A 16,285-nucleotide genomic window follows, 5' to 3' on the forward strand; every position below is an offset into this window, starting at 1 on the left:
TTTTATTTTTGTTTCTAGAAGTTTTCTTTAGTTCTTATTCAAATATGCTATCTTGGCATTTATTTTTTTTTAATTTGGTAAAAAGACTCAATAATCCCAAAATCTTAAGTGTCTGGGTATGTATGTCTCTCTGCAGTTTCTATTGCTTCTCACTTATGGTTCCTGGCGATTTTGTGTGCTGCTCACTTTTCTTGGAAATCATCTGTGGGAATTCTTTGAGGTCTGTTGCTCCAAAGAGGGTTTGTTTTTGCTTCTCGCAGGTGCCCTCAGGCAGTGCCAGTCTGAGGCCACTATACATGGCTTAGGAGTTGCGAACCACCCAGGTGATATGATGTGAGCTCCAAGTCCTCACAAGGGCAATTTATGGTTACAGGTTTATTTTCCCACCTTGGTCCACTCAGCACCAGGGGAACTCTCCCTGCAGTACCCTAGGAATAAGAAGTGGGATGCGTTCACTTCTAGAACGTCCTTACCCTGACAGTACTGTCCTTTGCAAGGCCCAGCTTTACATGGGAAGGGCCCAGAAGAGAATGACCCCCTATCAGACTCCTTTGAGCTGGCCCTGACCTTTGGGTCCTGTCGCCCTCACTCTAAGAAAAACATTTTTCTGTATGGGTATTATTGTGATTTTTTTTTAAGGTAAAATTCACACACACAAAATTAAATTGTTTTAAAGTGTCCAATTCAGCGGCATTTAGTATATTCGCAATATTGTGCATCCACTATCTCTGTCTAGCTCCAAAATATTTTCATCACCCTGAAAGGAAACCCCCGTACCTATTAAAGTTATTTCCCACTACCCCTTCCCCAAAGAAACTTTTAAAATACATTTTACACAATAATTTTAGTGGTTTTAGAGAGAGGTGGTGAATAGAGCCTGGCCTGCCACATTACCAGAAATAGAAAATCCACCTCCCAACTTGGGTTAGTTCTGTAACATTTAAGTCACTGTGGCTTATAAAATTTACATTTTGCTCTGTAAACCAGAATCCCCACACTTTTTTCAGTTATAGTTCTACTTCTAATGGATTCAAGCTCACTGACAGTCTTTTTGCTACATATTCATTCTTCTCCTGCTGGCCGAAGTCCATTCTGTTATAATTCCTTCAAGAAGGCATCTGAGAAGTATATTTCCCTGAATTTTTGCTTGTCAGAATGTTTGGCTGTTGCTTTAATTCTTGAGAGGCTGTTGGGGAAAATGAATGGATCACGCTTTCTTTCCCTGAGACTTTGATAGTCTTGGTTCCTCTGTCTCCTCTGGAGAGATCCGAAGCTGGCTATGTGGGTGCCGTGTTTTGGTCTGGATGCTCTTATGATTTTTTTATTCTTAAAGTCCAGAAGCTTTAACCGGACATGTCTTAATATTGATGAGTCGGATTCATCCCCCAACCCCCAAGGCAAACAGTGTGTCTTTGCAATCTAGAGATTTGAGACTTCTTGTAGTTCAGGAATGTTTTAAAAATATATCTGGCTATTTTTTTCTGTTCGTTTGCTCAGATCCCCTGACTGACATCATTCGTGTAAACATTGTACGAACTTTGCTGTCATTTTTTTTTTTACAAGAAAATGTAAAGATTTATGTAACATCTCCAACAGGTGAAGGCAGGCTCCAAATCTAGGAACTGGACCCCGAGCCCGCTTCCTTTAAGCTGCTGAGCTGGCCCATGAGCTGGCCCAGGACCCCAGCATCCTGGTACCACCAGCCACCAGGCGCAGGCGGGAGGCCCAAGGGGTTGGGTCGGGTGCCCGAGCGAGGGCCCAGGTGCCGCAAACCTGGCCAAGCCACCCGGCCTGCACCTTCGCCCCCGTGGGTCCTGTGGGTCAGGCCCCTCAATCTGAAGTGCTGATGCGGCCTGGAGGAGCCACCTCACACCTCAAGCCCGGGATAAACCGGCCGCCCTGCAGCTCCCAGATGTGCCCCCGCCACCGTGGCCCAGTCCCCGTGCCCGCCGCCCTCCGAGGCCTGGAGCTCCCCCGGGCTGGGGTCCAGCTCAGCCGCCACCACCCTCCAATAAGGACTGCGGCTGCTCCCCGGCCTTGTCCCCGGACTCCCGGGCAGCACCCTGGCCGGAAGCCCCTGCCGAGCCTCACGCCGCCCGCCCAGGGCCCACTCATCCCCGTCGCGAGCAGGCGCTGCGCCCAGGGCAGCCACCTGGGCAGCAGGCAGCGGCAGAGCACCCCTTTGCTGTCTCTACCAGTTGCCCCCCAGCCCTTCTGAACTTCTCCTTCCTTTTAGTCTCATTTCCCTCGAGTGGGAGCCCCATGGCCCTGTGTTGTCCGTGCTATTTTGGTCTTATTTTTCACAGCTTTATTTTTTCCTTCCCCTTTTCTGTTGAGCTTTGCCAGCTTCTTTTCAGTACCCTGGAGTGGTTTCTTCGTTTACCTCTTCATCATGTTCCCTTCCTTTTCTCTTACAGCATTTTGGTTTAGTGTGTCTAAGCTCTTTTTTTTTTTTTAAGATTTTATTTATTTTTTATTTAATTCCTCTCCCCTGCCCCCCACCCCAGTTGCCTGCTCTCTGGGTTCATTCGCTGTGTGTTCTTCTGTGTCCGCTTGTGTCAGTGACCCCTGGAATCTATGTCTCATTTTGTTGCATCATCTTGTTGTGTCATCTCTCCGTGTGTGCGGTGCCATTCCTGGGCAGGCTGCACTTTCTTTCGTGCTGGGCGGCTCTCCTTACGGGGCGCACTCCTTGCGCATGGGGCTCCCCTACACAGGCCACATCCCTGCATGACACAGCACTCCTTGCGCACATCAGCACTGCATGTGGGCCAGCTCATCCCATGGGTCAGGAGGCCCGGGGTTTGAACCTTGGACCTCCCATGTGGTAGGCGGACGCCCTAACCACTGGGCCAAATCTGCTTCCCTAAACTCTTCTCTAAAAGAAGGGGTTTCTTCTTGGCAAACCAGTTTTGGGACAGTGGGGGGACAGGCCGGTGCTTGGGGCCAGCCCCACCAGAGGGCTTTGAGGGACACGGGCAGCTCAGCTCCCTGCTGGTCGGTGCTGGCCACGCCCGGGCACCCTCTCCCATGCTTGCCTGCACAGGTGGCCAGGCTGTCCTCCTCCTCCAGCCTTGACCTGCCGAGTTGTCTGCTCACCCCAGGCTCCTGTCCTGACCAAGGTGTGCTCAGATTTTCCCATTGCCTCTGCCAGGCTGGCCTGGTGAGCATCCTTTCTCCCGGTTTGTCTCCAGCCTGGCCCTGAGCACACTTTGTACCCCTGTGCTTATATTAGTTTGGCATTATAAGTTTTCCCTGTTCACCTCAAAGATGGAGTTTTGCATTTTTATTTTCAGGCAATTTCAGGAAAAGGGGGTCAGGGACATTTTACAACTAGGAGTAAAAGTTTTCTCTTAAGAGACAAGATTGGTCTCGACCCTACTACTTCTGAATCAAGAATGAAAAGAAATCGAGGTATTTCCCTTGGAACCGGTTGTCCTTGGTGCTGTTTCCAAGTGTATATTCTTCACCGGCCCAGAGGATTTCTCGGAAAGGACATTGATGCACATCAGCCCCCCTGAGTTTCCTGTGGATTTCGGTGGCATCTCTGGCATTTTCCTCTGGTGACATCCAGTCTTCCTGCCAAGATCCCCCTGGAGAGGAGGACTGTTTACTCTTGCTTATCATGCGGAAGTTGATAAGGATGTTTTACAATGGGGGTCAAGGCAGAGGGCTATGTTTGGATTTTAAAATTATTTTCAAACTTCTAAAAAATTTGAAATATGTAGCTGTTCTAGAATTTGAGCAGGAAGTGGAGACCTGGGACAACCCTGAATATGTATTAGCAAAACTAGATGTTTCTCCAGTATCTAAAAGTGGAGAGGGGAGAGGAATGGGGGCTAAGTTCCTCAGTTCCATGTTTGAAATGAACCCAAGACTCAAGAGACATGTACCAAGTGGGAAGCGAGCGCCTGGCGCGGCGTCTCAACTCCTTTTGGATGGCTCTTGGCGACCAGGCTGCTCTTCTGTGGGAAAGCCAGGGTCAGGCTTGTCGCAGGCCGTACCTAGGCGGGAGCACAGAAATTCCACCCCTTCCTCCAAGGGCTGAGCATGTGCAGCCCGTGCTTGGGACCTCATGTTCTGTGGGTCCCACAGTTCCACACCTGATGCCAGAGAAGTGAGGTTGCATCTTCTCTGACCAACTCCACTGCCAATGTGGCATCCGTGCCACGACCTGCACCACATTTCCATCAAAGCCACATCGGAGCCTGGCAGGAGGAAGTGGGGCTCAGGGTTTGAAGTCACAATGTCCCTTCAACATCTCAAATGCTGGGTTCTTTATCGCCATGGTGACAGTATAATTGACCCTCTTAACCAGGACATTTCAGAGAGGGGCAATTAATAATACACAGGACCATAAGCATAAATTGGGAATGTCCCAGACAAAACAGAATGAACAGCTGACCTAATTATCTCCTAAGTTTCCCGTAATAAATCCAAATACATTGTAGCGTATTAGAACACATATCTCACTTTTCTCCAGCATCGCAATAAAAACCTTACATTATCTTTATTGACAAGGCTAGGTACCTGTTCGTGCTCAGCAGCAAAACTAGGATCCCTTGGTCATGAATCACATCGTCTCCACCGCCTTTCAGTTTTATGGGTGCGTGCGTTCATTTGTACACTGCACACTAAGATCAGGCTCATATTTTGCTGTGGACTCATAGGAACGGAAGCTTGATTTATTGCCTGAGTTTATTACCCGAAGTTTGCTGGTAGCGTGATGGCGCTTTCAGATGGAGATGCACGCCAGTAGTCAGAGCGGTGGGGAAGGAGCAGCCCCAGTTGGCACGCCCTGCCCCTGCGGGCCAGGCTCTGGAGCCCGAAGGGCACACTTTCCCTTAATCCTCGCGGCACCCATCATCCCCTCTAGCAATGGGGAACCAGCAGCTTAAAGAGGGCAAATCCCCGCCTGTGCTCACAGAGCCAGGACCAAGTGAGCGAGGCTGGGAGCAGGTGGCCCGGCTCCAGCAGCCTCGCTCGGAGGGACACTGCGGTCTTCGCTCATAGTTCAGGAGTTTGTTCTCTTTTGTGTTCTAAAGCCTGTTAATGCGTCCTTAAATGAGAACTGGTGGAGAAACCTAACTTTTGAGCCTCTCATCCCTACTTGCCCACTGTTTCAGCTGGGTGCATTTTCCCTACTGCTGTGGTTTACCAATCTTGGTGGGTGCTCTCTCTGCTTTACCGAGATGTGCCAACTGGTGATGATGTTGTTGTATTCTTTCAACTGAACTCCGATGGCTGAGAAATGCAATTTTAGTGGGATCGGTGGTGTGAGAAAGTCAACTCAACTGCTTTAAACTTATTTTGCGGGTTCCTGGAGGGAGACAATGCTGGGTCTCATGAAAAGGGACGGAATCAGAGGCTCAGTTGGAAGCTTGAGGTCCTACCACTATTTCCTGCAGGCCTTCTGCACCTTTCTGAGGGCTTCTGGGTTCCCAGGGACAGAGCAGAAGGTTGACACCAGCGTTCACCCTGGGCCCAAGAGGAGAGATGTGGTGGACATCTCCTGACCGCCCAGTCCAGCTCCCGTGAGCCCTCCTCTCGCGGGCAGCCAAGAGAGAGGCCGCATGGCAGTCAGTAGTAGGTGGTTTTACTGTCGTGTAGTTTCCGTTCGTTTTCTCGTATTTCCACCAAGAATTTGTAAATGTGTGGCATGAAGGGATTCTAATGATAAATAAAAATCATTAGTCACATCATGCGCTGGGAGCCTATTTAATCCTCACCACAACTCTCTGAGGTAGGTAATGTTTTCCCCCTTCTCATAGAAGGAGAAGTTGAAGCTCAGAGAGGTCAAGAGACTTGCAAAAGCCACCAAGTGTTGGCCTTTGGAAAATCCCAGAACAGAATAGTTTGTGCTCTGGCCGTCTCCCTCCACAGAACGTCTCCCCCCTGACCTCCCTGGAGAGCCCCACCTGCCCCTCGAACCACTGAGTCTCGGTTTCTGTTCTGGGCACATTTTCTAGGTGAGCTTGTGGTTCTTTGAATTCTCACAAGGTATTTGTTCAAAGGATTGTTCGTGTCTCACTGAGCAGTCTGCATCCCGAGGCAGCACACAGGGTGGACGAGGCCGCTCAGGGCTATCACATCCTGCTGTCACAGGATCGAGGCATCCGCAGTCGAGCAGGGTGTCTTACAATGATTCTAGCCCAACTGAAGAAACGAATGTGATGTGAGAAAAAGATTTTCTCCCACTTCTCGTGTGAGGCCTCTGTGAATGGAAAGGGGGTGTAAAGGCACATGAAAGCTCACCCACGCGGGGTGGCAGTGGCAGGAAACGCCAGCATGAATCTACTGTGAAGGCCCGTGAGCAGCACGGGATCTGAAGCCTGCATTTGAGTGTTTGTGACTATTCAGTACCATGGATACAAATTTTAAATGTTAGAGAAAATTTTGGCAAGAAAATTAACAAAGGCCCTGTTCTAGTTTGCTAAGCTGCTCAAGCAGATACCCGTGAAATGTGCTGGCTTTAACAGTGGGAGTTTATTAACGTGTAAGCATACCGTTCTGAGGCTGAGAAAAGTCCGAGTCAAGGCCTCATCAGGCCAGGTTTTCTTCCCAGAGACCGGCTGCCGGGGAGCCTGGACTCCTGCCCCGTGGCAAGGCCCGTGGCAGCAACTGGTGGCCTCTCCCTTCTCTTCTGGGTTCTACGGCTTTTGCTCTCTGTCTGAATTTCATTCTCTCATAAAGGACTCCAGTAAGAGGATTTTGATGCACCCCTGAATGAGGTGGGTTCACATCTTAAGATCCTATTTCCCAAAAGGTCCTACTGACAATGGGTCCACACACGCGGGAACCAATTAACTTTAAGAACACACTTTTCGGGGGTCCATACAGCTTCCAACCATCACAGGCCCCCACATACATTGTATGATGAGAGGATTTTATTCAGGAAGTTCACACAGGAAATAAAATCTACGCTGCCCAGCATCTTACCGTCCTCCAGGGGGCGCGAAAGAGCGCCTCCGGAGGCCGAGGGCTCCTTGCAGTTCAGACCTCGGCCGTCACACGTGGTCTTGTGGTTTATTGTAGGGAACTCGCAAGCCAAATCCTCCTCAGAAGCCTCTGCCAGCAGATCCTTTGAGCAAGACGACGCGGCTCACCAGTGCCTCTGGGAGGATCCTGGGACAGCAAGAGCCCGCGCTCCGCCTGGCACCCATCAGGTGGGTGTTCTCCCCAAAGAGCTGTGGGGCAGGTGAACCAAGCCTGCACTCAGCCCTGCCACAACCTGGGCTTGGTGGTCCTGGGCCTTACCTCCTGCACCGCCCCCAGCACCCGGGAGGAGTCTAGGTTAGGTGCCAGGGCACATCCGAAAGGAAGCAGGCACGGCTTCTCCATGGAGCTCCGTGCTAGGGCCCAAACGGACCTAAGAGAGCAGATCCAAAAGGAAGCAGAACTACACTGGGGATTTCAGGAAGCTTGGCTGTTGGTGTGGGCCTGACCGTGTCCCCCAGAGGACAAGCAAGCAAAGCTACCAAGCGTCGTGGTGGCGAGGAGGCTGGATGCCCACCCCCGGGCAGCCGACTCACATCCTGGTAGAGTCTGCACTGTCACAGGGTCCTGGGAAATGAATGGGGGTTGCAGGTCAGAGCTGAAACAGGAGGCACATGAGGAGCCAGGCAGCAGGAGACCTGCAGAGCTGACTCAGAGAATCGTCTTCCAGGATGTTCCTTCTGCCATGGCCAGTTCTTCCACTTTCCCACAGGGGACAAGGAAAGTGTGGCCCTGGAGCCTAACTTACGCAGGGAAGTTAACCCAAGGGTGGGCTCAAGCTGGCTCACACTGGTGTGTGAGAGCTAATAAATTTGCAGAAATTTTGCAAGCCTGTTAAACCCAGTCATTATTAAAAGTTAAATTGTATAAACTTATATTAAAAACAAAGGTGCTTGTCTGAGTTTGCTAGGCTGCTATGACAAATAGCACACAATGGGGGCTTAAACCACAGGAATTTATTGGCTCATGGTCTTGGGCTAGACGTCCAAAATGAAGATACTGTCAAGGCTATGCTTTCTCCCAGAATCCGCAGCATTCTGGTGCTGGCTGCTGACGGTCCATGGCGTTCCTTGGTGCTGAGACTTCCGGGTTCTCTTTTAAGGCTTGTAGTCCCCTGGCTTAAGACCCCCTCCTCCCCCCAAGTAAAAATCTCATCTAAAGGCCCCTATTTTCAATGGGGTCACACCCACCAGATGCAGATTAAGATTAAGAACAAGTGTTTGTTGGGGTCCGTAAGTCAACCGAGCACAATAATAAATGCTCAGGGCTTCTCGCCTAACTTCTGCGCCAGCTTGTTCTCATCTGCGCTCCTGCGGCTCCACGTGGCTATCGTACCTGCATGCACAGCCTGTGTAACGGGGATGCCTGCTGCGCCCCGTTCCCAGCTCTGCGGTCTGGGCCCTCTCTGCTCCGGTGGTAGTATTTACACTGTGGAAATAAAGCCGAACCCCACCCCAGCACGTGGATAGGGTCAACCCTGGGCCAAAGCCCTCTCCTGGCTCATGTGCCCCTTGGCAGAAGCTTGCTTTGTGAGCTCAAAAGAACCAAAAGGCATTGTGTTAGCAAGGCCCTGGGCTCGCTCCTTCCGATTCCCTGAAGAGGATGGCACGCTTTAGCGCTTTCAGTACGGCTCTTGAGAAGAATGTTTGGCCTAAGAAAGAGCTGCCTAGGAAACCCATCGCAGAGCTAATGCCGGTCAGAAGGTCAGGGCAACGGTTTAATGCCCATCTGCAGAAATAGTGAAAAATCACAGCGCATCTTAATTATTTCATTGTGGTTTGTATGTTGATCTTCAAGTTACTTTCCTTGTGCTGTTTGAAGGGAAAACACTACTTTACCTGGGCATAAGGAAGGGGCGGACCCCTTTCTCAAAGCCCGTAAACATTGCCCCTCTGCCTCCTGCCACTGCCAACACCAGTGCATGCCTGGCTCCACACCGGGGAAGGCTCCTGCAGCCCAGCTTTGCTGCCCACTCTCTAGAGCAGCTGTGCTGTCCAGGACAGTAGGCAGTCGCCCACCAGGCACACTCAGCTGGTGAAAACGGAGATGTGCCGTAAGTATAAACACACGCTGGGTTACAAAGACAGCAGAAAATAAAAAAAAAAGTAAACTAATGTTTTATTACATGTTGAAATGATACTACTTTGGATATATTGGATTCGATAAAATTTATGATTGTGAGTTTCACCTGTTCTTACTTTTCCATGTGGGCTAATAGAAAATTCTAAATAGTGGCATGCATGGCTTTTGGACAGCCCTGCTCCGGAGCAGGCGCCAGGCTGGGAGCTGGCGCTTTTGAAGGGTGCCCCTAGTGGCAGCGTGTGGTAAACCGCTGCGATTCCTGCGGAAAGCAAGCGCTTCTCCAGCCCCCAGCCTGCGGGGCAGTGGGCGCCGACCCAGGAAGCCCATCAGATGAGCAGAAGACATCTCTAGCCACCAATTTCTAGATACACAGAAGTCGCTTTCAAGGCCTCTAACTCCAATTTTCTTTTCTCCTCTCGATTGTTCCTGATGCAGACCAGCTCCTAAATATCCACCTCACGTGCCCAGACCTGCCCACACCACCTATATGAAGTGAGGAGCAAGCCGACACCTCTCCTCAACAGTGAAGACAGAAGTTTGCACTATCTTTCAACTCTAGTTGGAGTTTTTTTGTACCAACTTTTAGAATTTTTAATGTTTAAAACACCATTCTTTTACGGACTTTGAGCTACTGCCATCGGTGCTGTGCTGTGCTATGGTGCTCTGTATACTTGCTCAGGTACTTGTAAATTATTAATTTATGCAGAATGTTTATCACAGTGCAGTGCGCTGTGGTAGGCATTTTCACCACCACTGAGTTTTCCGTGGAAGGAAGGCTTGTTGTGCTTTTAATATTTTAGTGAACTTGAAATATCCTGTGTTAGGGGACTCTGGACAGGATGCTTCGTTTCTGATCAAGTCTTTATTGGAAAGCTGATGCTAGCAGTTCACACTGCCCGTGGCTGTGCTAATGGTACCAGCCCCAGCTCGAGATGCCCCAGGTGGACTCCCTGACCTTGGGCCAGTGCCGGGGGCTCCAGGGCTGGGCTGTTCTTTTTTTTTTTTTTGGCTTTCAGGGAGGCCCCAGAGTTCCTTCATGTCTGAGGGGTCGGCCCACAAGGGGCTGCAGCTTGAGGCTCCAGGACAGCAGGGAAGGGTCTGGTTTTGGCCAGAAAGTGGGCTGTAGTCAGGAACTTTAAGGTGTGGCCATACCAGGACAAAAACTGGAATGCTGAGGCCAGGCAGGAGCTCAGGCTCGGGCTGACCAGCCACAAGCTCACTTGGAGAGTGAGTAAGGAAGAGATTTGTGGCTCAAGGTTTTACTTTATAGAAACACCAAGAACTTTTTTCTGGCTGGCCTGTAGAGTGCTGGCCTCAGGACATGATTTAGATTGGGCAAAGTGGTATTTCTACGAGACAGCTACTGCCCAGGCACCGCAGATCTCTCCCTGCACCGTTTGGAGCTAAGCAAGTGACCACACTGTCTTCTCAACTATAACACCATGATCCTGTGTTTGGACAGATAGGTGAGGCTTTCCACAGCACCATAACTATTTTCAGATGTGAAGCAGTAACCAGATCTCACCAATCAACTTAGTAGATAAAAATCTCCTCTTACTGCAAGTTTCAACTTATTAAAACTTAGAATCCCTATGCGTGCAAAAACTACAGCAAAGTGGAATGTTGCGTTCATTGGTCTAGACTGCCTGCTAGCCTCATGGGTATACATTAGACAAAGAAGCACCCGTTACTACTAAGTTCTCTTTGGGGCATCTTATTTCTCCAGGTTGGCGGCAGTAATTTTTTTAAGAAGCGTTTTCCCACAGAGCCTGGATCTATTTTTTAAACACTTGTACCCTACCTGTTGAGCATCACAGAATGTGATAAGGAAATCAGTCTCTTAATCCTAAATATTCATGAAATGCAGGCTTGGGCAGCAACCCCTTCAACCTTTTACTCTTCAAATGTCTGACTGGGGAGCCATTTTCACAAGGAGAACTTTCAGAAGCCTGTATCTAATGACATGAAAAATATAAAAATACTTAGACAAGGTAAAATGCCATTATGCCTTTCCCTGTGTTCTAGCGGGGTCATGTGTGACTAGTCTTCACATTAGAAAGCAATTGAAAATACTTCCATAATTCACTCTGAGTGCTTTATGATAAAGACTTCTTTTAGGGTCATTTCAACGGTTTTTCTATGCCTCGAAGCAGAAAGAAAAAATGTACTGAGAATCTTGGTTTTCCTTCCAGAAAGCAAAGCAGTATTTAACTTCCCCATGCTCCCCACCGTATCCAGGCAACATAGTATTCATAATCAGGGATCAACGAAATAAATGGGCACACAAGCACACACAGACAGGAACCCAACTCCAGTACATTCCAGCTCTTACAGCATGCAGCTGTTTATTATACACTTGTTAAGTTTTTTAACATGTAAAGCCATGTTAGGGATTATTATTGCTGATGAGATACATATAGAGTTACTGTAACGGATACCATGTTTGGTAATTGTATGAGGGCCAAAACAGATCCTACACTATGGAAAAGGTTTACGGGATTTTTATGGGCATCGGCCTTACAGATGCTCAAAGCCTCGAAAGAGTTGGCATTTATCCTCACCTCCTATTGCATGTCAAAGGATGCGAACTGACTTTTTTTTTGGTCCTCTCTCACCTATAATTCCTGTGCTTCTATTTCAAAACTTTAGGAATAGCTTGGTGATAAAGGAAGTTAATGCTGTGATCTAAACCCAGAGCATCAAGGGCCGCCTAGGGGCCTTGCCTGAGGACACATTCTTATCTCCACTGTATCGATTGCTTTTATTGAGCCGTGCAATTTATCTCTGGATAAGAACATATTGAAATCTAATGTTCCCTTACAGTAGAGATATTATTAAAGGAATAATACTTCCCAGATGCAGTATTTTATCAACTGAAGCACATCTCTCCATAACTTTCATTTTAATATAACTTAGCAAAGGAGCCAATAACCAGGTCTTTTGGGCGTGGGGAGTTATAACTCCCCCATTTTTATCCTCACAGTTGATGGAAGCAAAATTTCAAGGGCAAGTTGACTATTCTTTAATATGTATTTTTTACTTTATAGGCGTGAATAATCAACTTGATCTGAGTTGAGAGGGTCCCTAGACACAGAGCGGGCCCTGAGGCGAGGGGCTTTTCTCCCTACTTCACGTTAGAGTGACAGGCCCTCTGCTGCCCCCTCACTGGGAGGCATGTGGCTAATGTCCTAGGCATTCCTTTTCAAAGTATATCTGCTGAATTTTCTTTCTAAACTCAGTTTGTTTTCCCGACACATGAAATCAGATGTATAGCAACCAAGAGAAACAATGCATAACATTTTCCATTGTCAAAATATGTATAGGGAGGCTGCACTCCCCGGTGTGAATCTTTCCAGCTTCCCCATGAGGGGTGACATCACAGAAACCACACAAGCAACAAATTAAACTGCATGAGAAGAAACACCCCTGGCTAGTCTCGGGGGGACATTTTTATATGCCTTCTTAACTTTACTAGGAATTCTCAGGCTGAAACTGTAGGCCATTGTTCTCTGGCAAATCAATACAACACATCAGAAAGGAAAACTGCTAAAACTCTGATCTGGGTCAGGATATTCTTGGGAGCCTGCGATCCCCGATCCCCGTTGGTGTTAAAAAGAGCCTGGCCCGGGGCCGAATAGAATACCTGAACATTTTCCTGCCACCTCTCCAAGGATGTTTACGAAGCACTCTGAGCCAATGAGCCCCTTGCTGACAACCCAAGGAGGAATGTCCCTGGCAGCTGGGCCAGATCTTTCTGGTGCAACCTGACCTCTTGCCAGCCTTCCTCAGGAGGCTTATTCACCTGAAAACTTGCACTGTGGCAGGTTCTCCTCGGTGCTCTGGGAGCAGGAAGACCAGGACAGGCTCCGTCTGCCCATCCTCTCCCAGGAGGTCCTGCCTCACTGCTTCAAAACGGCCCCGGCCGCACACTCATGACCCTGTCACGCCATGCCCCCCGGAGCAGAGGCTCTCTGGCAATGGACCTCATGCACTATGGCCGGCTGGTGCCCTCTCTCGTCTCCACCACCGCAGAGGCCAGCCTGAGGCTCCCACAGCTATGCCCGGCACCATCAGCAGGCCCACAAACATCTGCCCACAGGAAGCCAGCAGCTACTAAACCACGTCGCCTTCCCCTACCACCCAGACCTGAGACCCTTTGCCCAGGCCGGACCCAGTGACCTGACGATCAAATCCAGGTCCACCCTTCACCGCCCAAAACCCAGCCTCCCCCGGGGCCGCAGGAGCCAGCCCAGATGGCAGCGCTGCCCTCCCACGGGCACATGGCCCCAGAGTGACCACCCGCCTAACGGCTGCTTTAATCAAAAGGGAGCCGGCCACAGAAAGTTCCCTTGACTCACTCTAAAATTCTCATCAACACCTATTTTAAACCTGTTTGAAAACCTTATTGGTAACAATCTAGGAAAGATTTGTAAGCCCATTGCTGAAAACCACTTTGTGCCGTGAGGAGGTTTCCAGAAGCCATCTACCTACATATGAAGGTGCCGTTACCCCACCCTTCTAGAGAAAATACCCCTTCACTTCTGGGACAGCAAGGGCACCTTATAGTCCAGCCATTTAAGAGCTTGTTTCATATAAGAAAAGCTAGGAAAAGAAACTGCCTACAAAATAGTTGCAACACTCAACAATGGTTAGTGGTAGCCAAAGGATTTGACACAGAAAGTGATTTTCAATTAGGCGATTCGGCTCTTCCAGGTTGAATTTCCTGTAACTCTCCTTGATCTTTCACATCGTTTTCAAAATACATGGTTTGTGTTCCCTGTGATTCTCCTATAAAGTGATTTTTTAGTCCTCAGTTTAGCATTTTAAATCTAGACAAAAGAGTAAATGTCATGTGATCTTTTTAACTTTACAAACAAGTGAATGAGACCTATGTTCATGGCCTATTAACTATTTTACGCAGGGCAGTGAGAAGGGGGAAATTTTCAGATGAAAAAGACAAATCCTCTAACATTCCAGTGCTTTATCACTAGTGTTGGAGCTCACTTCTCTGGTACCTTCTATTAGGTCAAACTGGCAGATTGGAGGGAAGGTCTGTTTGAACGTGTGTGGCAACTGTTAAGTATGACTCTTTCAAACTTGGCTACAGGCTATTCAGCACAGTACAGATTAAACTTACAGCTACATAAACCAGCACATTAACTTTATAGAGCTTCATCCATGTATAATGCTTTGGTTTGCTATTTTTTCACATACCTTTTTATGTTACAGTCTGTTACTTTTGTACACATTGCTTATATTGGGGTTCTACAGGTAAACACAACCTGGAAAAGCCATTAAGAATATTATATGCAATAAATGTTATACAGCTAAATATAAAGACTTGTCTTACTCATTACTGAGAATGAAAAGCGAAAAACCCTCTTATGCCTTCCCCTTCATTTATCTATGCATAAGAAACCAAGGGTGGTGAGCTGTGGGGGGAGGTTGTACGCTGCCCATCTGTAGGAACGAGGCAGAGAAGGGGGAGGAAGATGCCTTTCACAAGGAGCGGGGGGAGGGGGGAACTTCATACTTGAGCAGTGTGCATGTATAACCTATCCAAAAAATTAAATGATCAACTCACCTTATTTCCATAAGAGAGATTCAAAAAGCAAGCAAGCAGGGGTGGAGACATTACCATCAGACAAGAGGAAGTTAAATCAAGAGAACTTATCCTCAGTGAAAAACTAAGGGTAATGGACGTCCATTACAAAGAAAAAAACAGCATCTCACTTCAGGAAAAAAACTGCAGGAAATACACAGAAAAACAGTTGCACAAAATAGTTAACAAGGGGTCTTTAATCTTACCACTCTCAACACAATGTCTCAATGAGAGGAAAGGAGACAAAAAAGTACACAGAAGACCTCACAGCATAGTTAATAAGGCTGATCAAAATCAAACGGGATCTCCCAATACACAGAACACACCTTATTTCTAAATGCCTCTGGGGGAGAAAGGATATCTAATTTTATATATTAAGCCACAAAGTAAACCTCAGATTCCAAATGGTTCAAATTCCCAGATTACAATATGCTCAAATGAGAAAAACAATCCTGTGCCCTAGAAATGCAATGATTTGAGTCAAAGATCAAGTGCAGATTATCTAGAAAATGGCCAATGAAATACTTCATTATCACTCCTGATGGCAGTGTTTCCTATACTTCTTGAATTACAACAATTCACGTAGGATGCCTGTTAGAGGACACAGCTCAGGCCCCTCCCCTGGGAAGTCCAATTCAGAGGGTCTGAGATGGGGCCTCAAAATTAGTATCTACCAACTACGCCCAACTTTCATCAGGAAAGTTTAGAAAACTTCCTATGGGAATACATCTAAAGCAAACCAGAGCGGGAAGTTCATAGACCTAAATGCATACATTAATAAACCAGAAAAAAAAACCACATGACTTCAACATCCAACCAAAAAAGCTGTTAAGGGAACAAGGAAATAAACTAAGGAAACTATAAGGAATGTTCTGGTTTTGTTTCTATAAGAAACAAAAATATTAATTAGGAAAACAGACTAAAACCACGAACTTCTTCGGGAAAATTAAAATGAGATAAACCACCATCTAATCTAGTTAAGGGAAAAGACGATTAAAAGCAAGTATACACAGCACATGAGCATTTCAAATCCAGCAATCCACCACTAACACAAAGAGATTATCTCAGGAATCCAAGGATGCTTCAATATTAAGAAATCTAATCAAGTCGTCACACTGATAAAGGGAAATGCCACATTGTAATTACCGTAGATGCTAAAAAGACATTTGATGAGAGTCAGTATCCATTCCTGATTTTTAAAAATTGGAATAATATGAGAATAGATACCATAAGATTTAAGAGGTGCTAATTTCACCTGGAAAACTTGTCGCTTTAGGCTAATTAGACTGCAGTAAAAAACCCACCATTAAATTTCAGTGATGTGCAGCACAAAAGGTTTATTTCTTACATTTCGTGTCTACCTGAACCGACTTTGGCTCCTCTCTTTGGGACCTGCTCTGCAGAGCAGCCTCCATTTGAATCACGGCTGATCTTGTGGCAGCAGGGAGAGAATTGTGGAGATTCTTCAAAATTTTTAGATTATATATGTTATTGGAATAAAAATTTAAAAAAAAAACAGGATTGTACAACACAGTGAAGCCCCATTGTAAATGATGAACTATGGTTTATAGTACAATTATAAAAATGTTCTTCCATGAGCTGTAA

General features: G+C 47.4%; 1 protein-coding gene across 1 annotated transcript in view; it reads left to right on the forward strand.

Moving 5' to 3' along the window:
- The window catches only part of ADAM12 (ADAM metallopeptidase domain 12), a 377,451-nt gene extending 363,035 nt beyond the window's left edge, over positions 1-14,416 (forward strand). Inside the window, 2 exon segments of the mRNA XM_058298149.2 lie at positions 7,036-7,166; positions 9,514-14,416. Of these exon segments, the coding sequence (XP_058154132.1) occupies positions 7,036-7,166; positions 9,514-9,574 (192 nt within the window). The 3' untranslated portion in view covers positions 9,575-14,416.
- Positions 14,417-16,285: the final 1,869 nt, after the last annotated feature.

Source organism: Dasypus novemcinctus, chromosome 6, assembly GCF_030445035.2.
Source record: "Dasypus novemcinctus isolate mDasNov1 chromosome 6, mDasNov1.1.hap2, whole genome shotgun sequence".
Lineage (NCBI taxonomy): Eukaryota > Metazoa > Chordata > Mammalia > Cingulata > Dasypodidae > Dasypus > Dasypus novemcinctus.